This window comes from Crocuta crocuta, unplaced genomic scaffold, assembly GCF_008692635.1.
Source record: "Crocuta crocuta isolate KB4526 unplaced genomic scaffold, BGI_CrCroc_1.0 scaffold87, whole genome shotgun sequence".
Lineage (NCBI taxonomy): Eukaryota > Metazoa > Chordata > Mammalia > Carnivora > Hyaenidae > Crocuta > Crocuta crocuta.
Window position 1 is genome coordinate 4,474,395 of NW_027532166.1, and position 24,815 is coordinate 4,499,209.

At 32.6% G+C, this 24,815-nt stretch overlaps 1 protein-coding gene across 1 annotated transcript in view; it reads right to left on the reverse strand.

Annotated features, from left to right (window-relative positions):
* Positions 1-24,815, reverse strand: part of LOC144242001 (syntaxin-binding protein 5-like) — a 258,927-nt gene that overhangs the window by 13,326 nt on the left and 220,786 nt on the right. The window contains exons 14-17 of the mRNA XM_077776752.1: positions 14,394-14,434; positions 10,626-10,843; positions 8,750-8,919; positions 6,783-6,908 (exon numbers count right to left, since the gene is read on the reverse strand). Coding sequence (XP_077632878.1) covers positions 6,783-6,908; positions 8,750-8,919; positions 10,626-10,843; positions 14,394-14,434 — 555 coding nt within the window. The remainder of the gene's footprint in view (positions 1-6,782; positions 6,909-8,749; positions 8,920-10,625; positions 10,844-14,393; positions 14,435-24,815) is intronic.

Sequence of the window (24,815 nt, forward strand, 5' to 3'; positions counted from 1 at the left end):
AATTGAGCACAGAAACTGTAAGTAACTTTTCTAAGATTCAACAGCCAGATAGCAGAATTAAGACTGGAATCCCAAAGAATCTGACTCTAGCATTCATGCTCTTTAACCCTGTACTAGATTATCTCTAACTGAAAAACAGAGCTTCTACTAAGCCATCAAAATGTTATGGTTCTGTATCCTCTGGAAATTATGGGAGGAAGAAGAGCTGATAATAATAGAAGAGCTGACTCAACATAATTCTTTATGTCTTTAGAATAAAAGTAAAATTATCACATTTAATCTTCTCATTAGATTTCTCAATGACTGATTTCTCACCCTCTTTTTCCTCCAAACATTTTGTTCTCAGTTACCTTTCTGCACTCTATTAGTTTCTATATTTACACTTTCAGATGACTTTCAAGTCATACCCTAGGTCCAAGATTTTCTAACCATTTCTGGTGTCTGATGATTCTCACCAACTCACAACCCCAAGTCCCTAAGGAAAGTACATTTCAGAGGCACAAAGCATACTTTCCTTTTTTTTTTTAAGGTTTTTTTTTTTTTCAGTTTTAAAAATTCAAGTATTTTTACTTTAAAAAATTCAAACAAGGGGACCTGGATGGCTCAGTCAGTTGAGTGTCCAACTTCAGTTGAGGTCATGATCTCATGGTTCATGAGTTCAAGCCCCCATTGGGTTCGCTGCTGTCATTGCAGAGCCCACTTCAGATCCTCCATCCCCCTCTCTCTGGGTCCCTCCGTGGTTCACACACACTCTCTCTCTAAAATGAATAAACATTTATTTAAGAAAAAAACTTCAAACAATAAGATGAAAGCCCCCTTACTTGGCCCACTGTATGCCAATCTCCTTTCCAAAAATGACTTCAATTAACAGGTTTTATATCCTTCTTGCCCTTTTTCTATGTTTTAACAAGCTTATACTTATAACTGTCTTATTTTCACTAAAACATGTCTAAAACATATTTCATTGTGTTCTTTAACTTGTTGCATTGTATTCTAAGGTACAAAAGTAACATGTTTTTTAAAAAAGCATCTTCCTATTAATGGAGATTTATATAGGTTCCAGATATTTTGTTACTATATGGAATGATGTAAGGAATATCCTTATACAAACTGCATAAGTGAGAGTCTTCAGAAATTGTAAATATTTCACTAAGAGTCAAATTCAGAGTCAAAAGATATGCTTAGTTTTATTTTATTTATTTTTAAAGTTTATTTATTTATTTGAGAGAGAGAGCACAAGTATCAGAGGGACAGAAAGCAAGAGTGAGAGAGAGAATCCCAAGCTGGCTGTGCACTGTTAGTGTGGAGCTTAATGCAGGGCTCAAACCCAAGAACCATGAGATCATGACCTGAGCAGAAACCGAGTTTGAAGCTTTACCAACTGAACCACCCAGGTACCCCTGCTTAGCTTTATTTTAAAAAATAAAGTATATAAAAGAGAATCCATTTCCTCATATTCTTAACAAAGATATTAGCAATCTTTAAAAATTTTCTCATATAATGGGTAAAAATTGCTCTTCTGTTTCAATTTTTTTTTACTTGTTACTAGTGAAGTTATAAATCTTTTCATGTTTATTGGCCATTTGTATTTCTTCTTCTGTGAACTGCCTGTTTATATAGTTTGCTTACTTTTAATTGGGTTATTTTTTCTTATCAATTTGTAGGAACTTAAAAACAGTATTCTGGATATTTATAGCATATTATAGAAAGACAATGTTGCATAGTATATAAATAGTATCCTGCACCTTGATTTTTATAACTTGATTAGATATTCTGCTAATTCTATATAAATTCATAGGATGTAAATTTTTTTAAATGACTCCCAATATTTGTTTGTAAACTGATTTATTCACGTAGAATTTTGTTAATGGACAATTAGATTGCTTCCAGTCTTTTGCTATTAACAACACAACAATGAATATCCTTCATAAGTTACTTTGCACTAAAATATGGAGTATATTTATGGGATAAATTTCCAGAAATTAAATTACTCAATTATTTTCAAAACTCTTTGTATTTTACTTTTACTCATGTATAAAATTTATAAATAAAAGTGTATATAATTGTACACTTCAACGAATTATCAAAAAGTGAACAATCCCACATAACCACCACTATGTTAGGAAATAGTATGTTATAAGAAGCTGATTGATGCTCCTGACAATTATTGCTAGTTTTTCCTTTTCCAAAATCTGACTTCCTATACCAAAAAGCAGTTTTGCTTGTTTTTGATAAATGTTCGACTTTTTTCTTATGTATTGTTAGATGTAAAGGCAGTTTTTCATTTTAATTGCTGTTGTAGAATTCAAATGGATTAATATGTTACAATTTATTTGATCTACTCTGATGGACATCTGATTGTGGTTTGGGACTATTATAAATATAATACTGTGATTGCAAATGATGGCTACTCTTTCTGATGTACATGTGCTTGCCTTTCATTGGGTATATACGTAGAAATGAAACTTTTGGATTATAGGGTAGGCAAACATAAGTATGCTAAAATCGAGTACATAATGCTAACAATTTTATAAAGTAGATTCCACAGTTTACACTCTTTGCAGCAATGTATGAGAGTTCCTACTACCAATATCTTTGCACATATTACCAACATTACTAACAGTGTTGTGTACTTTCTATATGTATGTGAAAATATATGTCATTTATATATATTCCTTTGTGACATATTTGATCAAATTACCTGCACATTTTTTTCTATTATTTGTCTTTTTCTTACTGATAATTCATGAGACTCTTTTTACACTCTGCATATGAATGAGTTCAGTGTCAGAGACAATTAAATATCTCTTTCTTGTCCTACCATTTCACTATCTTAATGTTGCCTTTTTTTCCAAGAAGTTCTTAATGTTTTTCTTTATGGTTAATAATTTTTTAATATTGTTGAAGAAAAATTTTTTAATGTATGTATGATTTTTGAGAGAGAAAGAGACAGAGACAGAGTGTGAGCAGGGGAGGGGCAGAGAGAGAGAGGGAGTCAAAGCAGGCTCCAGGCTTTGACCTGTCAACACAGAGCCCAAAGCAGGCTCAAACTTACGAACTAAGAGATCATGACCTCATCCGAAGTCAGATGTTTAACTGACTAAGCAAGCCATGCACCCTGTTGAAGAAATATTTTCTTAACACAAGTTTAATGAAGATATTTTCCAATAATACCTTCTAGAATCTTTGTATATAGCGGGGAAGAACAGTCAGATTTCATTTTTTTCTATATAATTTGTTAAGTGACTGTAGTATCTATTGGGGGAAAATCTGTCATTTCCTCAATTGCTCTGCAGAACCAATTTGGTTATATATGCCTGGACCTCTTTCTGCATTCTTCTGTGAGTTGGTCTATTTGTCTATTTCTCCTGTGCCAGTAGAAACACTGTCATGACTAATATAACTTTATTTAATAAGTCTTGCTTTCCCATAGAACAAGCTTCTAAATGTATTTCTCTTTAGTATTGTCTTAGTTAACTGTGGTCCTTTGCATTTCTCTATACATTTTAGAACTAGTTTTAAACTTTCTGGGGAAAAATATGCTAAAACTTGTATTGGTACTGTGGTAAATCAATAGATTATTTTGTGAAAACCTGACATCTATACACTATTATTGAATTTTCCACTTTATGATTTAGGTTTGTTAATTTCTCTTTTTATAGTTTTCTTTGTAGAGGTCTTAATCATTTTTTATTAAATGTTTTCCTAGATACTTTATTATTTTTATCTTATTGTAAGTGGTGTCTTTATACAATTTTAGTTTCTATTTTTTCAACATATGGAAATGTTATTTATTTATGTATTTATTTCTTTTGAGAGAGAGAGAGAGAGAGAAAGAGCACGTGTGAGTGGAAGAAGAGCAGAAAGAGAGAGGGAGAGAATATTAAACAGGCTCCCATGCCCAGTGTGGAGCCCCATCTGGGGTAGGGCTCAGTCTCACAACTGTGGGATTATGACCTGAGCCAAAATCAAGACTTGGAGGCTTAACCAAGTGAGGCACCAAGGCACCCCTGGAAATGTAATTTATTTTTACATCAACTTTGCATCTAGCAGTTTCGCAATCTAATAATTTATCTGCAAAGTATTTAAAAGTTATACATACATAATAATTTCTTTCCACTTCCTTCTTTTCTAATCTATATAACCTTGACTTATTTTCCTTTCTGTATTGCTCTGACTAGGACATCTAGTACAATGTGAAAAGAGGTAGTGAAAGCAGTCATCCTTGTCTTGTTTTCATCTCAGATGTAAAGCTTTCAACATTTTACTGTAAAATATGAGTGATATTTACCACCATGTATCAGATTAATGAAATTTCCTTCTTGGTTAGTTAATGGTTTCTTTTTAAATCATGAAGAGAAGATAAATTTTACCAAATGTATTTTCTTTTTGCATTCCATGGCTTACTGTTATAGTCTTCTATTTTATCCTGTTAATGTGAATTACATGCATTCATTTCAAATGTTAAACAAACCTTGCATTCTTGGTATAAACCAAACATGTTTCTAATATGTGATTATTTTATTGACAGATTTATTTATATCTTGGCTGGGATTTTTGCACCTATGTTCATGTTCCACTGTCCCTGAAGAAATGAATACAATTTTTTCTTTCTCAAGTTTCTCAGAAAGTTTTTGTATAATACCGGTATTACTTATTTCTTAAAATTTTGCTGGGATTTACAGAAGTAGCCACTTGAGCCCAAATTTTTGGCAGTTGAAACTGTCTATAAGCAAGGTGTCTAACCTTTCTCTTACAAATGTCAGTTCTTCAGAGGCTCTATAGTGACTGTCACCCCCACAGTTACTTTAAATGGAAAATATGCTCTTTGACTTATTCTAACAACCTTAAGCTCCTGAACTTGGTGATATACCTTCACATCCTCCTAATTTTGGCATTCCTTACCTTTATAGATCAATCTCGAGTATAGAACCCTGAAAATGGCTTGAACTCAGCCATCTGCCATAACTACTTGGGCTAGAAGACAAACATACATTCTTATCATATCAAATAATGGGATTATGAACTGTCATACACTGCCTTCATTCAAGGGACTTCCTGCCAATTTATCTACCAAATAATTTTTCACTCATGAAAAAGTTCTCCTTATGTATGTTCACATAGGACCTCCTCATTACAAAAACTCCAGGAACACAAGATAAGATTTTTCATTTTCTTTTAGGTAGTCTTCCTTTCAGATGCCTTCAAAAAGTTCTCTTGGAGCTCATCAGATATAGCTGAGGGGCAGACTGGGAAGAATAGAAGTAGAACGATATATTTTTTTAAAATGTATTATTTGATAAAAGATGATTGATTCCAAATTTGTAGAAAAGAGGAAGTGGTATTGGTACATCTCTTAGTCATCAGGAAAGAAATAGAGTTTAATCCCTATTTCATACCTTATACCTAAATAAATGCTAGATAAATACTTAAATATATTAAAGAAATATATTAAAAGAGAATGTAATAATTTTTAATCTTCAAGCGAGGGAAGTTTTTCTAATATGACACAAAATCCAGAGCCATAAAAGAAAAAATAGAATTACCTTAACAATTCTTTTAAGTTTATGCATGGAAAAAAATCCTAAACAATTTCATAAAGTAAACAAAAACAGGGAAAATACTAGCAAATTACATTTGATAGAAGGCTAACTTCACTACTTTTTATTTTTCACAAATCTATAAGAAAATACCAACAACTCTGTAGAAAAATCAACAGAATATAAACAGAAATGTCATAGTACAGGAAAACATGTTTCATTTCACTTAAGATACGAGAAAAGTCTACTAACACAATTACATGCTTCCTATTAACAAAATAACAAGGATTAAAAAGTTTGGTTACACTATTGTTAGGAAGGTAGTGGAAGGTCAGGTACTCTTAAACATTGTTGAGGGAGTATAATTTGGCACAACTTCTATAGAGGGCTACAATCTAGAAATAAAGAACAATTAGAATTATATTAGCTTTTAAGGGGAATACAGTCCAACTTTCAAAGAATGCCTGATTGGATTATGTTGTTCTAAGTCTTCTATTGCCTCTTAGTGTAGGTTATTAGAGGGAATGTGAATACTTTTTGGAGGATAATCATATCATTTAGAACCTGAAATTATCTCTATAATGTTTATTTAAAAATATATATGATGGTATATAAATTCATTTAATGTTCTATAAAAACATTAGAAAGAAAACCAAAAAGCAAATCTAGGTTACATGAAGATAATATGACCAAAATCCAAGACAAATAAACTAGATAGAGATATGGAGTTATCAAACACATACTGAGGGAACTATATTCAACATTTTCAAGGAAATGAAGGACAAGAGTGATAATTTAGGAAGATAACAAGAAGTTTTAAACAGAACCAGATGAAAGGTATATAACTGAAAAAAACAAAATTACTAAAATTGAACTCCATGGGTGGATCTACTGTAAAATTAGAAACAATTGAAGAATTCTAAAAGACAAGTCAGAAGAAAGCATCCAAATTGAAACACCAGGAGAAAAAGGATAGAAAATAGAAAAACAAAAAGAAACATGTAATAACATCCTAACAACCTCCTAACATTAAAAGTGGAAATACTATCACAAGTTTGACTTCCAGCAGGAACAAATTATCATAGTTTTTATGTAAGTTATTATTTTTCTTATACCATTTTCAATCAAGTAAAAATCTAGTTAAGGGCTTCTTTCCATTTTTAGAGCTTAAGTATTTTAAAAGAAACATCTAACTATATCAAACATATTAAGTAATACAAATTAGAATGCTTAGCTACTTACATTCCATATGCTGAGCTTACAGCAAGACTAGTAATCTGTTGGGGAGGCTCACCATCCACCCACACCAACTGAATAACAAGTTCTGCTTGATACCCTGGAGGCATCCGCACTGGTCTTGTCTTAACACTAAAAAAAGAGAAAAAAGTAGTTCTATCACATACAGTTTAAATAAGTATGCTCATGCTTATTCTCAGAATTTACATAGCATCTTTCTACAGTAATATAAAATACCACACATTGAGGGAAGTACACAGGTGGACAGTGTCTTCTAGCTTTCTCAAAATATACCAATTACTTACAATTGCTTAGTTTTTTCTTTACGTAGGCTCTTAATCAGTCAAGTCCACAACTTCAAATGGTGTTCATCCCTTCCTTTTTTTAATTTTTGAAGATGGTATTTTAAATTATTTTTATTATTTACTTTCTTACATAATATTTGTTACATATATTAAGTTATAATGTGTAACAATAGGAATGACTTAATCTACCAACCAACTTAATAGTTCAATATGTCCAAAACCTGACTTCCTGCTCATTCCCTCTAAATTTGCTTGACCTGCAACCTTTTACCTATTCTAGTTTATAGCAACTTGTATCTTTCCAGTTATTCAGTTAAAAAAAATCATACTAATATCCTTCTCTTGTATTTCACATCTAATCAGTCATCAAATCCTGTTGGTGCTACCTTCAAAATATATCCAGAACCTGATCACTTTTTAATTCTCTATTGCTACCATCCTAGTTATAGTTGACAAATAAAAATACAAGACATCCATTTAAATTTGAATTTCAAATAAACAATAAATAGGTTTTTTGTTTTGTTTACTGTATGTCCCATGCAGTATCTGGGATATACTGATACTAAAAAGTGTTTATTGTTTATTTGAAATTCAAATTTAAATGGGTATTCTGTATTTTTATTTGCTGAATCTGTCAGCCCATAACATCATCTGCTTAGGTTCAAGAGCCTCCTCCCTGGTACCCTGGCTTCTACTTTTCCCTTCCATCCCAAGATCCATTTTCAACAAAGCCACCAAAGTGATCAATTTAAAATTTAAGCACTGGATGTTGAATGTAAGTGATGAATCACTGAATTCTACTCCTGAAACCAATCTGGCACTTGATGTTAAGTAACTAAAATTTAAATTAAAAATAAAATAGTATGTAAAAAAATAATTTAAAAAATAAAATTTAAAACTGATATATCTCTTTTCTATTCAAAACTCTGTAACAAGTCCCTATTTAATTAGGAATAAAAGCCATGGACTTGCAATGGCCTATAATTGGCTCTCTATTACTTATCTGACTTCATCTCCTGCTATCTCCCCCCACCCCCTCGGCCTTGTTCCTCTTTTACTAACTACACTGACCTTCTTATATACAAGGCACTTTAAAGCCTTTGTTCTAGCTGTTCCTTCTGCCTGGAATACTCTTCTACCAGATATATTTCAGGTAAATCCCTCATCTAGTTTTTGTTTAAATTTCACCTTCTTAATATTATCAGTTAAAAAGAAAAAAGAAGTATTATTTTAGCAATATCCTACCAATCATGAGAGAAATCCTTTTTCTAACATAGTATTCTTGTAGTAGTATTCTTGTAGTATTTTGTTTGTTTGTTTTTTATTTTTTTTATTCCAAGAAAATTGAAGAAATTCCCTAAAAAGACTTTTTAAATTGGGAGATACCAAACAAGTGTCCAAGTTTCTTCCTTGCCATATGTATTCCCATTCTATTAAAGCCATGTTTTCTTTATGACCCTTCAGGGATGAAAATAAATGCCTTCATGATAAAGGATGAACATATTGTGTCCTCTTCATAGATATCAAATAAAAGACCATAGCACTCCTCGGTAGAGTGTAGATCAATGACAACAACTTAATGAAAGAGAAGAAAAATTTTATTTTGTACTGTTTCAAAGTATATGATTAATATGTAAAATTGTTTTAAAATTTGGTAGAAACTCTTACTTGAGGCATGGGATACTGTCCTTTGTTCCTCCTTCACTAGCCACAGTGTTAGTACTTCCAGAAAGACTCCTTGAAGGAAGCTGGGATGACAGGTCTGGAAACGGAGGGCTTGTTTCTGGTTCTGGGGTAATAATATCTTCAATATCATACTGAAGTCGTACCTCTAATGACTTAAAAAAAATCAAGTTTTAATTTAACCTAAGTCATAACAATAAATAACCACATTAAATTACCTGACTTTTTGTAATTATTATTTTTTTCAAATTAATAAGTTCAATTTCAATTTATAGTAAAGTTGAGATATCCCAAATTATTTAAATACTGGTATTTCAGTATTTGTATTCAAATACATGGAACATTTACTGGCATTCATAAAAAATGTAAACTATTTCTTAATTCTTCAGAATTATAAGAAAAATACTGCTAGTGAAGATAAAGTATTTACATAAAAAATACTTCTTAAGATAAAAGTATAAATTAAAACTCCATATATAGTAAAAAGAGAAATTGATCATGGTCATTCCAGTGAAATAAAACAAACTGGATGTGTTTACATACACATACATAACAAATTATTTGTATGCTGATTTTAGTTTTAAAATAAACCATTCAATTCTGCTTTTGAATTTAGTAAAAATTTTCCAAAATAAATTCTAATTTTGGTTTCATTAGCTCAGCTCTTAATTTCATTAGCTTAGTCAGAATTCCTTAATTAAAAAACATAGGATAAAATGTATTGGAATAAAAGATGATCCAAAACCTTTTTTTAATCTAAAGATGTTTAAAAATTAAGTACTTTATGATTGCATTCCATGCCTTAATTAAAATCAATTTTACAACAAACATTTGCTTTACAATGTAAAAATCAGGATCTTTGAGACTGAAACATTTGCTTACAAAAGTGTCATTATGGGGTGGTGAATACAGCAACATTATCAAAATGATTGTCATAATTATCTAAAACCTAAAAAAACTCTCTAGTGACAGTAACCATTACCAATTATTGAGTGTTAACTATACCTAGACACTATACTAATGACTTTCTATAATCCTATATAATCCTATATAATCCTTATAAGAACCTTATGGATTTGGCATTATCATTTGTAGTTTATTATTACTTTCCATTTTTCTATTTTATTTGCACAGAAAATTATATGAGTGATGAAACTGGGTCTTACCCAGACTCTACTAGAGATTTGTGACTTGCTCAGCATCATGTAGCTATTCACTTGTACAGCTAGAATTAAAACATAGACTTATCTGACTCCCAAAGGCTGGAATTTTAACTAATATACTTTAACAGGGCAGTACTTAATTTTAGCTGTTGAGGTAAAAACAGTTATATACAGGTGTTTAGTAGATAATCTTTATTTTCTGATAAAATGGTAAAATGGACTCAGTAGGGATGGCCAATTAACTAGAGATGCCTTACTTTTGATTTAATTTATCCCATGAGAGTATCAGAATAATTAACTTACTTGATAGTTTAAAATTAAGCTTAGGTAAGGTAGCCCATAATTATTCCCATCCTATAAAAATCTGCTATATAGAAAATTATTAAAAGTAATTGACAAGACGAACTAAAAACTTTTAATCCATAAAGCTATAAAAGTCTATACAATTCTATATAGAAAAAAATCCATCCTATTTAAACATACAAGGCTTTGGTACAGAACCGTTTTTATCTTTTTAAGCCAAACTGTTTTATAATATATTAAGCAACAAGAATAATTTAAAATCCTATGAATTGGATTACTGGCCAAATACATCAGCCTTGGTGGCTTAAAACCATATCAAGTACTAGCCAAAACATATGATAAATGTTTTTTTAAAAATAACTCTAGCTGTGAAAATTAAATTTTAAATAACTTACCACTATTTCTGTTGTAATTTCATGTCTGCTGAATTTATAAATTATGACATATGCAGAGACTCCTGATACACAGAATATTCTGCTCTCTGGACACCAGTAAATCATCTGAATAGCATATGGATCTTCTTCTACAATTTCACATGTTGGTTTTCCTTCTCCTACTTTCTGTTTTTCAAACACTTTTGAAGTTTTTAGCTTATACAGCATCTGCAGAGTTACTATAAGATATTGAAGCATAGTTATCATCTAATTTGAACTTAATTTTTAGATGTTAAACTCTTTCAATGTATTTGTTAAAGAACTAAAATAAAATCCAAGCAGACAAGATAAATTATATTTTAACTAGTAAGCATTCAATGTCATCAACTCTAATCATAGTTTAGCTAAAGGGAGACTCCAGAGAAAAATAAACATTTATTGAACATATACTATCTACCAAAGAATCTGTAGGTCTTTGTATGCATTGTCTCATGTGATCCTCTGAAAAGTCCAATGAAGTATTTTTATCCTTATTTATTGATGAAAATATTGGGGCTCAAAAAGGTTACAATGGAAATACTGAACCTAATTATCTCCTAAAGGAGATCCTGTAATCCTTTTTCACAATTTCCCCCTTTGATTGCTACATGAGAGGTTGATGTTATTCTTAGAGGGTTTATTCCTCTCAACAAATTCCTTAGACAACCCTTACAATGAGAAACATTTGTAATTTACTAGCTAGTAATATTGAGAGTCCAATAATCTGTCATTATTATAGAAAGAATCTTTTCTGAGTATCCCTGTACTAGAAAAGGATCGATTATTATTTTTAGAAACTCCAGGTTTGTGAATTGTTTTCAGGAATATTTATTTGGGGAAATATTTTCCCATTTTAGGCCCTGATGAGAACACTCCTATAACAAAGCTCTGATTCTACTAAAAATCCTTAAAGGCATGCAATATAAAAGGAGCATCATGTCTTTCACTCACAAATATGTACAAAAAGCTATAAATATATATAAATATATGGAAAAGAAGGTGACAGAAGAGGGTGGAAATGTAATATACATTGACACTTGGAAAATCTGGCTAGAAGCTATGTAACACTTAATGGTATTTTTTTTGCAATTATTCTATAAGTCTAAAATTATGTCAAATCAAAACATTTTTAAAATGGGTAAGCTTTATACCAAATGCTATAGCCTGACTACTATGTCAGATGGGGTATCACTCCCATGATTAGTTTATGTGACATAGCAATGGTAAAAGGATATTGCAGACATTTAATAATTAGGCCCCTAATTAGTTGACTTTGAGTGAATTAACCAGAGATTATCCTTAATGGGGTTGACATAAGCATAATTAAAAGAGGGACTAGTGCCCTCTCCGAGGTAAGGAGACACTCCCTCACCAGCCTTCATGAAACAAGTTGCCATGAGTTCTAAAGCTACAAGAAAACGACTTCTGCCAACAACTGCATGAGATTAAACGAGGACTTTAAATCTCAGGTGAAACTGAGCTGACACCTTGACTGCAGTCTCAGAAAACCCTGAGCAAAGAATCCAACTAACTGTACCCAGATTCCTGACAAAAAGAAAATGTGAGATAAGATGTAAGAACTGCTCAATTATGGTAATTTATTACTCAGTAGTTGAAAACTAATACATAAACTAATAACATAAGCTAATTGTCCAAATTCAGTATAACTCAGCAATTGAAAACTAATACAAAACTAATAACATAAACTTAATTATCCAAATTCAATATAACCTCACTTCTTGTATTGGACACTATTCCACAAAATTGACATACTAAGTGAAATTTCTTAAATGATACTTACTAAATTGGAAATATGTTCTTATAAATTAATTACAGTAAAAATACTAAACATGCTGCAAACCTTTGCAATATGTTTTGAATGTAATAAAATATTTAAAAATTAACCTCAACATACTATGCATGCTTAAGGGCAACATAAACTCTAATCATCAGGATGTTAAAGTGTCTTCTCACATTTTAGAAGTCAAGGAGTGAATTTGAGGTGGTGGGAAAGGAACAATGATGTTACTATAAAATTGTGTTTTTGGAACAAGGTCATATTTTAAAGGAAAGTCCATCCAAGGAAAATCTTTTGTCTTTTGGAATTTCTCCCTGAGCCATTGATTTTTATTGTGTAAGTTCAGAAAGGGGTCTCAAAAGTCACGGTTTTAAATATTTTAATCATTTTTTCTTGCTTGATTTGCTCCATTGCTGAAAGACTAACTTGTAGACTAAGAGTACCACCAATAATCAACCTTCTTCCCTCTGCTTTTGTGTTTATCATAAACTTCCTCAGAAGCTGTTTAGTTTATAGCTTCAAATAGCACTTTTATGCTGCTTCTTCATTAGTTTCCATTCTTGACTGTTCTTCTTACCTGCTAGGCATTTTTACTTGAACTTCCTGGTGTAATTACAAAATTCAAACCTCCAGCACTCTTTTGTATTCCTCATCTTGCTGGTTGCTCATTCTCAGAAACTGAGTCATTCATTGCTCACTTATTCTACTCCTGCTATTCCTAGTAAAAATTTTAATATCTTCCAAAACTCACATTAAGTATTACCGCATCAAAATACCCTTTCTGGATCTACCTGGTAAAAGAAATCTCAAATTTCTTATAACAGAATTTGAATTGTATTACATGGAGCGTTCTTATCATACTGTTTGCCTAATAGTCATATATGCGTATTCCTTTATCTGATTTAGTAAATGTAAGTACTATAAAGGATACAAACAGATACAATTAAGTCTGAAATATCTTTGCATGCCCTTCAACACTGAGTAGACTACCTTATTCCTTAAATTACATAATTCTCAAAAAATTTTTTTGCCTTTTGTTTTTAAATTTTATTTTATTATTATTATTTTTTTACAAATAGTTTATTGTCAAATTGGTTTCCATATAACACCCAGTGCTCATCCCCACAAGTGCCCTCCTCCATGCCCATCTCCCCACTCCCCCCGACATCCATCAGTCCTCAGTTTGTTTCTCAGCATTCAAGAGTCTCTCATGGTTTGCCTCTCTCCCTTTCTCCCACCATTTCCCCCCTTCTTCTCCCCCATGGTCCTCCGTTAAGTTCCTCCTAACCCTCCTATACGTGCAAACATATGATATTTGTCCTTCTCTGCCTGACTTATTTCTCTCAGCATAACACCCTCAAGGTCCATCCATGTTGCTACACATGGCCAGATTTCATTGTTTCTCATTGCCATGTAGTATTCCATGGTATAGATAAACCACATCTTCTTGATCCATTCGTCCGTTGATGGACACTTAGGCTCTTTCCATGTTTTAGCTATTGTTGCAATTCTCAAAATTTTGTAAAGAAATTTTACATATCAAATCACTTATTTTGATTCACACAGGGCTTTGTAGACAAGTGGAAAAGAAAAGTGAAGACTAGTGAGATAAAAGAACTTTTCTAGGACCAGAGCTGAAGATAAAGGAAATTCCTTCAACAGAGTTAATCTGACAAAGTTTGGTAGTTTTATTCAACGTACCTTACTTTTGTAAATACAATGGGTTGCTGATGGTCACTTCAGTCCTATCTGTTTATATTATAAAGGAAAAGTATAGTAGAGATAGTACTTTAAACTGATCCAAATAGGAAATGGATTTTTATAACACAGCCATATATGTATGCTAAAAATGTATCTGAAATATTAATTGTTCAAATCAAAAAGTGGTGAATGTCTCTGAGTAAATATTAACTAAGTATTTTCTGTTATAAAACAAGAGACTTAAAACTTACTTGCAGAAGCATCCCAAAATTTTATTGATCCATCTGCATGACTAGATGAGAAATACATTAGCATTAATTATAGTAAATTTCAAAAATCATAGGCATTCTAAATGTATAAAACTTGAGGTATTGCCAAAATTTGATTTAAAAATCCCATTCCAATGAGAATTAATATATGCTAAAGCATTTCCAAGCTCATAACAATGGTTTACTTTTTAAACAATGCACTAAAACCTAAATTTAAAAAAGAACAAAACAATAATTACTTAGATTTGACTATAGGAAGACTTTATGTGTAATAGAGAACAATAAAAAGTGGCCCGAATGAACAATATATTTTATATAAAATAATTTACACTCAATAAAAAAATACCTCAGTTAATTCTGATTACATTAAAATAATTTTGAAGTGACTGTCATATTGAAATTAAAGTTAAGCTTGAAAATATAAAAAGCAAATCCTTAAGCCTATCTTACCATTAAGCCATCCTTAAGCCATTACCATTATTTGGTAATATAATGGTGATTCTATACGAACTCCTCTAGAAATGAAGAGGATAGAATAACTCCAACATATTTTATGAGGTCAGCTTTAACCTGACTACCAAAACCAAAAAAGAAAATTATAAAACCATACTTCTCAAGCACAGGTATAAAAATTGTCAACAAAATATTAGCAAATCAAAAAAAAAACATATAGAAAGGATCAGACATCATGACTAAGTACAGTTTATCCTAGGAATGCAAGCCTAGTTAAACAGTAAAAAAAATCAATCACCATATTGTCATTCTTCATACTAACAGATTAAAGAAGAAAAACTCTATGATCATCTCAATAAATGCAGGAAAAGCATTTGTTTCCAGCTTTTGACTATTGTGAATAATGATTCTATGAACATTTATGTACAAGTTTTTGTATATACCTAAAAGTGGGAGTGCTCAGTTACATGATAATTAGTTACCTTTTTAAAAAAGTGCCAAACCATATTCCATATCAGCTGTACCATTTACATTCCCATTAGCAAAGTGTGCAGTTCTAATTAATCTGTATCCTTGTCAACACTTGTTATTTTCCTCTTTAAAAAAATTTTAGCCATTGTAGTGGGTATGAAGTGGTATACACAATTAATTGTGGCTTTGTTTTCATTTCCCCAATGACTAATGATGTTAGGCATATTTTCATGTGCTTGTTGGCCATTTGTATATCATTTTTTGAAAAAGTCTATAAAGTCCTTTATTTACTTAAAAAATGTCTTTTTATTATTGAGTTCTAAGAGTTATTTATATATTATGAATACTAAACCCTATTAGATATATGGTTTGAAATTTTTTTCCAACTCAGTGTTGTCTTTTCACCTAATAATACCATTTTACCTATTTTTTTTAATTTTCTTTTTTATGCTTTTGGTGTAATATATAAGAAATCTCTGCCATAATCAAAGTCATGAAAGATTACCCCTTTATTTTCTTTTTTGTATTTCATAGCTTTAGCTGTAAATTCAAGTCTTTTTTTCTCATGTTTGGGTTAATTTTTATATATGGTATGAAGTAGGGGTCCAACTTAATTTTTTTTCAAGTTTTTATTTAAATTCTAGTTAGTTAACATATAGTGTAATATTAGTTTCAGGAGTAGAATTTAGTGAATCTTCATTTACATATAACATCCAATGTTCATCACAAGTGCCCTCCTTAATACCCATCACCCATTTAGCCCATCCCCTCAACTACCTCCCCTCCAGCCACCCTCAGTTTGTTTTCTATAGTTAAGAGTCTGTTGTTTAGGTTTCCCTCTCTTTTTACCCTGCTATGTTCATCTGTTTTGTTTCTTAAATTTCACATATGAGTGAAATCAGATGGTATTTGTCTTTCTGTGACTTATTTCACTTAGCATAATACACTCTAGCTCCATTCACGTCATTGCAAATCCAAATGGAAAAATTTCATTCTTTTTTATGGCTGAGTAATATTCTATTACACACACACACACACACACACACACACACACACACACACCCCACATCTTCTCTATCCATTCTCAGTCAATGGACATTTAAGCTCTTTCCATAATGTGGCTATTGTTGATAGTGCTGCTATAAACATCAGGGTGCGTGTGTCCCTTCAAATCAGTATTTTTGTATCCTTTAGGTAAATACCTAGTAGTGGGATTGCTAGTTCGTAGGGTAGTTCTATTATTAACTTTTTGAGGAACCTCCATAGTATTTTCCAGAGTGGCTACACCAGTTTGCGTTCTCACCAACAGTGTAAGAGGGTTCCTCTTTCTCCACATCCTGGCCAACATCTGTTGTTTCCTGTGTTGCTGATTTTAGCCATTTTGATAGGTGTGAGGTGATATCTCATTGTACTTTTTATTTGTTTTTCCCTGATGATAAGTGAGGTAGAGCATCTTTTCTTGTGTCTGTATATCTTTTTTTAGAAAAATGTGTGTTATGTCTTCTGCCTATTTCTTAACTGGGTTATCTGTTTTTGTGTTGAGTTTGAGTTCTTTATACATTTGGTGGGGGGGATGTCTAACTTTATTCTTTTTGTACATGAGTATCCAGTTCTCCTAGCAATGATTGCTGATGGGATTATTCTGTCTCCAATTAAATAGTGTTGGCAGCCTTATTAAAAAAACAATCATAGATGTATGATTTTATTTCCAGAATCTCAGTTATATTTCATTAAATTATATCTCTATCTTATGACATTACCACACTGTTTTGATCAGTGTAGCTGTGGAGGAAATTTTACAAGTGAGAAGTGTGTGTCCTTCAACTTTGTTCTTTTTCAAGATTATTTTGACTATTTGAGGTCACTTGCAATTTCATATGGATTTTAGGATAACCATTTTCATTTCTGCAAAAAGGCCATTGGGGTTTTGATAGAGACTGTAGTGAATCTATACATCACTTTTGGGATATTATCATCCTAACAATATTCTTACATTCATAAACATGGGATGTCAGTCCATTTGTTTTTAAAATTTCTTTAGGCAATGTCTTGTATAAAGGTTGTATAAACCTTTCATCTACTTGGTTAAATTTGTTTATAAATTTGTTTCAAAAAGTATTTTATTTTACTTTTTGATGTTACTGTAAATGGAATTGCTTTCTTAATTTCCTTTGTGGATTGTTCATTGTTACTATATAAAAACACTAACACATATATACGATTATGATATCTGCAAATAGAGCTAATATTCTTCCTTTCTACTGTAGATGCTTTTTATTTTTCTTGCCTCACTCTTCTGGATAGAATTTCCAGTACAATATGAAATAGAAGTATCAAAAGCAGGGATCCTTGTCTTGTTCACGATCTCAGAGGGAAAGCTTTCAGTCTTTCACAACATCATCATCAAATATGATGTTATCTGTGGGTTTTGCAAAAATGCCCTTTGCGAAGTTAAGGAATTTCCATTCCAAGTTAAGGAGATCACTGAGTTATCTGAATGTTGCTGTTGTGGTTTTAAATCATGCAAGGGGTATCTGTCAAATGCTTTTTCTGCATGGGATGACCATATTTTTCTTCCCTCCATTTTATTGATGTGGGTATTACAGGGATTTGTGTATATTGAAACACTCTTGGGTTCCTAGGACAAATCCTACTTGATCATATTTTATAAATCTCTTAATATTCTAGTGGATTGTATTTGCTAGTATTTTGTTGAGGATACTTGCCTCTATATTCATAAGAAATATTGTTGCATAGTTTTCTTTCCTTGTGATGTCTTTGTCTGGCTTTGGTACTAGGGTAATGCTAGCCCCAAAGAATGAGTCAAAATGTGTTCCCTTCTATTTTTTGGAAAATGTGTGAGAAACATTTGGTGTTACTTCCTTCAACAATTGGTAGGGTTCATCATAAAGTCATCTGATCCCGGACTTTTCTTTGAAGGAAGGTTTTGACTGCTGATTCAATCTCTTGTTATAAATTAGTTCAGATTATCTATTTGTTTGGAGTCAGTTTTGGTAGCTTGTTTCCCAGAATTTATCCCATTTCATCTAGGCTATTTACTTTGTCAGCATACAATTGTTCATAATATTCTTCTATAACCTGTTTTACTTATGTAAGGTCAAATTCACTTATTCTTTTATCTGCCTGTTCAAATCTGAGACTGAATTCCTTTCACAAGTTTTGTTTCTGTTACGGTACTTTCCAGCACTAGAATATCTATCTATCTATCTATCTATCTATCTATCTATCTATCTATCTATCATCTATCTATCTATCTATCTATCTATCTATCTATCTATCTATCTATCANAAATGGAGCCCAACAGGGGACTCAATCCCATGACCCTGGATAATGACCTGAGCTGAAATGAAAAAAGAGTGGGAGGCTCAACTGACAGTCACTCAGGCACCCCCAGCACCGGAATTTCTATTTAGTTTCTTTTTAAAATAAATTTTCTCTTTATTAATACTTTCTATTTAGTGAGACTTAATTCTTCTGATTACCCTCAATTCTTTAGTCTTGGTTTCTTTTAGCTCTTTAAGCATATTTAAGACAGCTGATTTAAAGTCTCTGTATTGTAAGTAAAATGTCTTAGCTTTTGCAGGGACAGTTTCAATTAAATTCTTTTCTTTCCCTCTGAATGGGCCATGCTTTCTTGTTTCTTTGTATGCCTTGTCTTTTGTTGTTGAAAACTGGAATTTTGAGCATTAATGATGAAAATGTGAAAATTAGATTTCCTCCCTTCCCAATTTTTTTCTGTTGATGCTTGTTGTAGGTTTTTGTTGTTAGTTTAGAAAAGTCACTATGTAAACAGTTTTCCAAAAGATTGTTTCTTTCACTGTGTTTGGCCTCTGAAACCTCTGCTCCATTAGCTTACTGGTCAGCTAGTGATTTGACAGCAATTTCATTAAATGACTATAGCCAAACAACAGCAGCAACAATAATAAACCCTATCCTTGTCTTAAGAAGTTGATTCTGTGTTAGGAAACTGCTGAAATGCTAGCCAGGTTATTTCCAACTCTGCATTAGCCTTCACTTCCTGTTTGCATGGTGCCTAAAGTTCATCCAAAGGGGAAAGCATAGAATCTTCTTAGGTATTTTCTTAGCATGTATCCAACTGTAGGCAGTATGTGGACATCTAGATTCTGCAGTATATGTGTGAGCTTTACAAAACTTTTGTTCCTTCCATCTATCTTCTTATGGAGCCTATTCTTTCCAAGAGTATAAACTATCTATTTGCCCCTGCTGTTATCCTCTTCCCCAGGAAGCAGCAGCTGGTACATCTGCCTTTAATTACTCAGATAAATGTCTCCAAATGTCTCCCAGGAAGCCACTTCAGCCCTGGGAACACTCTGAAGCAGGGAAAACAAAGGTTAAGTCCTTGAGCTAATCCTTCAAGGAGTCAGCAAACAGGTAAAAACCCAGGTCAGGTACAACTACCATTCTTCAAAAATAAGGTCTGGATTTATTACTCCCTCTAGCACCAGAAAGCTATGTAAGAGGAATGCAGGCTGCTATCTTCATGGCCACCAGTGGTAAACTGTAAATGGGTAAGGTAAAAATACAATATGCTCTCTTAAGAAAATTCAGAAGCTTTTTAAAAATATGAGATATAGTTGACATTTAATATATTAGTTTCAGGTGTACAACATAATTAGACATTTGTACATTTTGTAAAATAATCACCATAAGTCTAGATAGTATCCATCACCATATGTGGTTACAAATATTTTGTTTTCTTGTGTGAGAACTTTGGAGATTTACTCTCTTAGCAACTTTCAAATATACAATACAGTATTATAAACTATACTCACCATGCTACACATTACATCTCCATAACTTATTTATTTTATGGCAACTTCTTTCTTTATTAAGCATCCTCCTGACATAAATTTTCTATTAGAGCCTAGAATTCTGAAAAAAATTGACTGTTTTTGCCAACTTACGCATTTTTTAGTGGAGAGACCAGTCCTACTCTGACATTTTCAGTAACATAACTTCTTGATATTTTGAAGAAAAAATTTCTTTACTTACTTATAATTCTTATACGGTACAAATCATAAAATCACACCACAATGAAGCATCACAAAGTGAATACATGTGTTTAATCACTCAGATTAAAAAACAGAACAGCATCCAAAACGCCTTACATTCTCCTTTCCTATCAATATTCCTACATCTTTCTCAATGGTAGCTGCTATCTTGTCTTTTAACACCTTGTATCAGTTTTACCAGTTTTTGAAGTGTCTGTAAATGGAACCAACTACTTTGAGGCTAGTTGATTTTGGCCAATAATATGTATTACTGTAATACATGCCATAATGTCAACTTGATTTGTGTTATAGTGTGAAGCAATAGATTAAAATATTATTGCTGTTTAGAATTCCACATCACAGCATATTTATCTACTCTAGTGTTGTTAAATATTTATGTTGTTTCTATTTTGGCACTATTACAAATTGTGTGGCTCTGAAAATTTTTGATAACTCTATTTTGGAGTACTTATATCCAGATTTTTAGATATATATCTAGGAGTGAAATCAGTGGGTCAGAGTTAGTAGGTGCTGCTACTTCTTTGGAAAAAAAGAATTTTCCAAAGAAGCTATAACCAATTTGTACTCTCACTAACACTTTAAGAGAGTTCTAGGGGTACCTGGGTGGCTCAGTTAAGTGTCCAACTCTTGGTTTTGGCTCAGGTCATGATCTCATGGTTCATGGGATTCAGCCCTGCGTTGGGCTCCACGCTGACAGCATGGAGCCTCTCTATGGGAGTCTCTCTTTGTCTGCCTCTCTCCCCCTCTCAAAATAAATAAACTTAAAAAATAAAATAAGGGGCGCCTGGGTGGCTTAGTCGGTTAAGCGTCCGACTTTCGATTAGGTCATGATCTCGCGGTTCGTGGGTTCGAGCCCCGCGTCGGGCTCTGTGCTGACTGCCAGCTCAGAGCCTGGAGCCTATTTCGGAGTCTGTATCTCCCTCTCTCTGACCCTCCCCTGCTCACGCTCTTTCTCTCTCCTAGAAATATATATATACATATAAAATAAAAGACTTCTAGTTGTTCTACATCATGAGGAAAAGGTGTTGATAGTCTTTTTCAAATTTTATCCATTCTGATGGGTATGTGCAATATTATATTATTGCGGTTTGAATTTACATTACTCTGATAAGTGATGAACACCTTTTCATATGCTTATGACCATTGCTTACTTTTTTTGTTAGGTCTCTTGGCCATTTTTTTCTACTGAGTTGACCATGTCTTTTTCATATATTTATCATAATTATTTATTTCATATATTTATCATAATTATTTATATATCTGATATAAGACCTTCACTATTTACACAGGATGTAAGTCCACCCTGTGACTATTTTCAGTGTCTTAATTGTGTCTTTTGAGGAAAAGAAGTTCTTAATTTTAATGTAATCTAATTTATAAATTTTTCCCTTTATGATTTATGCTATTTATATTTTCTTTACAAAATCTTCCCAAACATCAAAAAGATATTCTCCTCTATTATCCTCCTAAAGCTTTATTGCTTTTCTGTAGCATTTAAAACTATCATTTACCTGAAATACACTTTTAGTATGATGTGTAGTAAAGACAGATTCCATATGAATATTGATTTAAAAGCTCCTTTCCTCACACTTTACAGTGTCGTGTTCATAAAAAATCAGTTATCTTATATATGACATCTGTTTCTGAACTCTCTAGCCTATTCAATTTTATCTGGCAGGGTCTATATTTCTGCCAGCAACACACAATCTTAGTCACTATAGTTTTATAATACCTCTGAATGTCATTTAATGTTTTTTTCAAGTTTGTACTTAAATTCCAGTTAGTTAACCTACAGTGTATTATTAGTTTCAGGTGTACTATATAGTGATTCAACACTTCATACATTACCAGGTGCTCATCATAAGTGCACTCATTAATCTCTATCACCTATTTAATCTCCATTTCCCCCCTCCCCCCCCAGCCAGCTCCCTTCTGGTAAACATCAGTTTTGTTCTCTACAGTTGAGTCTGTTTCTCGGTTTGCCTATCTCACTTTTTCTTTTCCCTTTGCTTATTTGTTTTGTTTCTTTAAAAAAATTTTTTAAACATTTATTCATTTTTGAGAGAGAGCTAGAGTGCAAGTGGGGGAGGGGCAGAGAGAGAGGGAGACACAGAATCGAAAGCAGGCTCCAGACTCTGAGCTGTCAGCACAGAGCCAGATGCGGGGCTCAAACCCACAAGTGGTGAGATCATGATCTGAGCTAAAGTCATATACTTAACAGACTGAGGCACCCAGAAGCCCGTTTTGTTTCTTAAATTGCACATATAAGTGAAATAATATTGTATTTGTCTTTCTCTAATTTATTTCACTTAGCATAATATAGCTCTGTGTGTCATTGAAAATTCTAAGATTTCATTCTTTTTGATGGCTAATATTCCATTGTGAGTATATGTATGTAGGTGTGTGTGTGTGTGTGTGTGTGTGTGTATCACATTTTCTTTATCCATTCATCAGTTGATGCACACTTGGGCTGTTTCCATCATTTGGCTATTGTAGACAATGCTGCTATAAACATCAACTAATTTACTTTGAATTCGTATATTTTTTTCTTTAGATAAATACCTACTTTTGTGACTGCTGGATTGTCAGTAGTTCCATTTTTAACTTTTTTGAGCCTGTGCCAGTTTGCTTTCTCATCAGCAGAGCAAGAGGGTTCCCTTTCTCCACATCCTCACCAATACCTGTTGTTTTTTGTTGTTGATTTTAGCCATTCTGACAAGTCTGAGGTGATAGCTCATTGTAGTTTCAATTTGCATTTTCCTGATGGTGAGTGATACTGAGCATCTTTTGGCTATTTGTATGTCTTGTTTGGAAAAATGTCTATTCATGTCTTTTCTAATTTTTAAAATTATATTATTTTTGTTTTTGGTGTTGAGTTTGATAAGATCCTTATATATTTTGGATATTAACCCTTTATCAGCTATGTCATTTGAAATTATCTTCTCCTACTCTATAAAATTCCTTTTAGTTTTGTTGGTTGTTTCCTTTCCTGTGCAGAAGCTTTTTATTTTGATGTAGTTCCAATAGTTTATTTTTGCTTTTGTTGCCCTTGCCTCAGTAGACCTTATCTAGAAAGAAGTTGCTATGGTCAACATCAAAGAAGTTATTGCCTGTGTTCCCTTCTAGGATTTTTATAGTGTCAGGTCTCACATTTAGGTCTTTAGTCCATTTTGAATTTATTTTTGTGAATGATAAAAGAAAGTGGCTCAGTTTTCCCATTGCCATTTGTTGAAGAGACTGTCTTTTTCCCATTGTATATTCTTTTCTGCTTTGTCAAAAATTGACCATCTACCTGTGGTTTTATTTCTGGGTTTTCTATTCTGTTCCATTGATCTATGTATCTATTTTTGTGCCAGTACTATACAGTTTTGATTAATGAAGGTTTATAAAATAAGTTGAAGTCTGGATTTGTGATGCCTCCACAGCTGTGTTTTTCTTTATCAGGGTTTGTTTTTTTTAAATATTTTTTAATGTTTTATTTATTTCTAGGAGAGAGAGAGAGAGAGACAGCGTGAGCAGGGGAGGGTCAGAGAGAGAGGGAGTCACAGACTGAAACAGGCTCCAGGCTCTGAGCTGGCAGTTAGCACAGAGCCCGACGCGGGGCTCGAACCCACGAACTGCGAGATCATGACCTAAGCGAAAGTCGGACGTTTAACCGACTAAGCCACCCAGGCACCCCTATCAGGGTTACTTTTGATATTTGGAGCCTTTTGTGGTTTCATACAAATTTTAGGCTTGTTTGTTTTAGCTCTGTGAAAAATGCTGGTGGTGTTTTGATAGGGATTGCTTTAAATGCATAGATTGCTTTGGATAGAATAGACATTTTAACAATATTTGTTCATTCGGTCAAGGAACATGGGATGTCTTTCCATTTGCTTGTGTCATCTTCTTTGTGTCATCTGCATGTCTTTTATTAGTATTTTATAGTTTTCAGAGTACAGGTCTTTCACTACTTTGGTTAGGTTTATTCCCAAGTATTCTATTATTTTTGGTGCGATTTTATATGTGATGGATTCCTTAATTTCTCTTTCTGCTGCTTCACTGTTAGTGTATAGAAATGTAACAGACTTCTGTACATTGATTGTTTTATCCTGTGGCTTTACTAAATTTGTTTATCAATTCTAGCAGTTTTTGGTGGAGTCCTTTGGGTTTTATATATAGCATCATGTCATCTGCAAATAGAGCAAGTTTTATTTCTCCCTTGCCAATCTGGATGCTTTTTATTTCTTCTTGTTGGCTGATTGCTGTAGTTAGGACTTCCAAAACTATGTTGAATAAAAGTGATCAGAGTGGACATCCTTGTTTTGTTTCTGATCTTAGGGGGAAAGCTCTGCTTTTCCGCACTGAGGATGTGATTAGCTGTGGGTATTTCATAGCTGGCCTTTGTTACATTGAGTAAGTTACCTCTAAACCTACTTTGTTGAG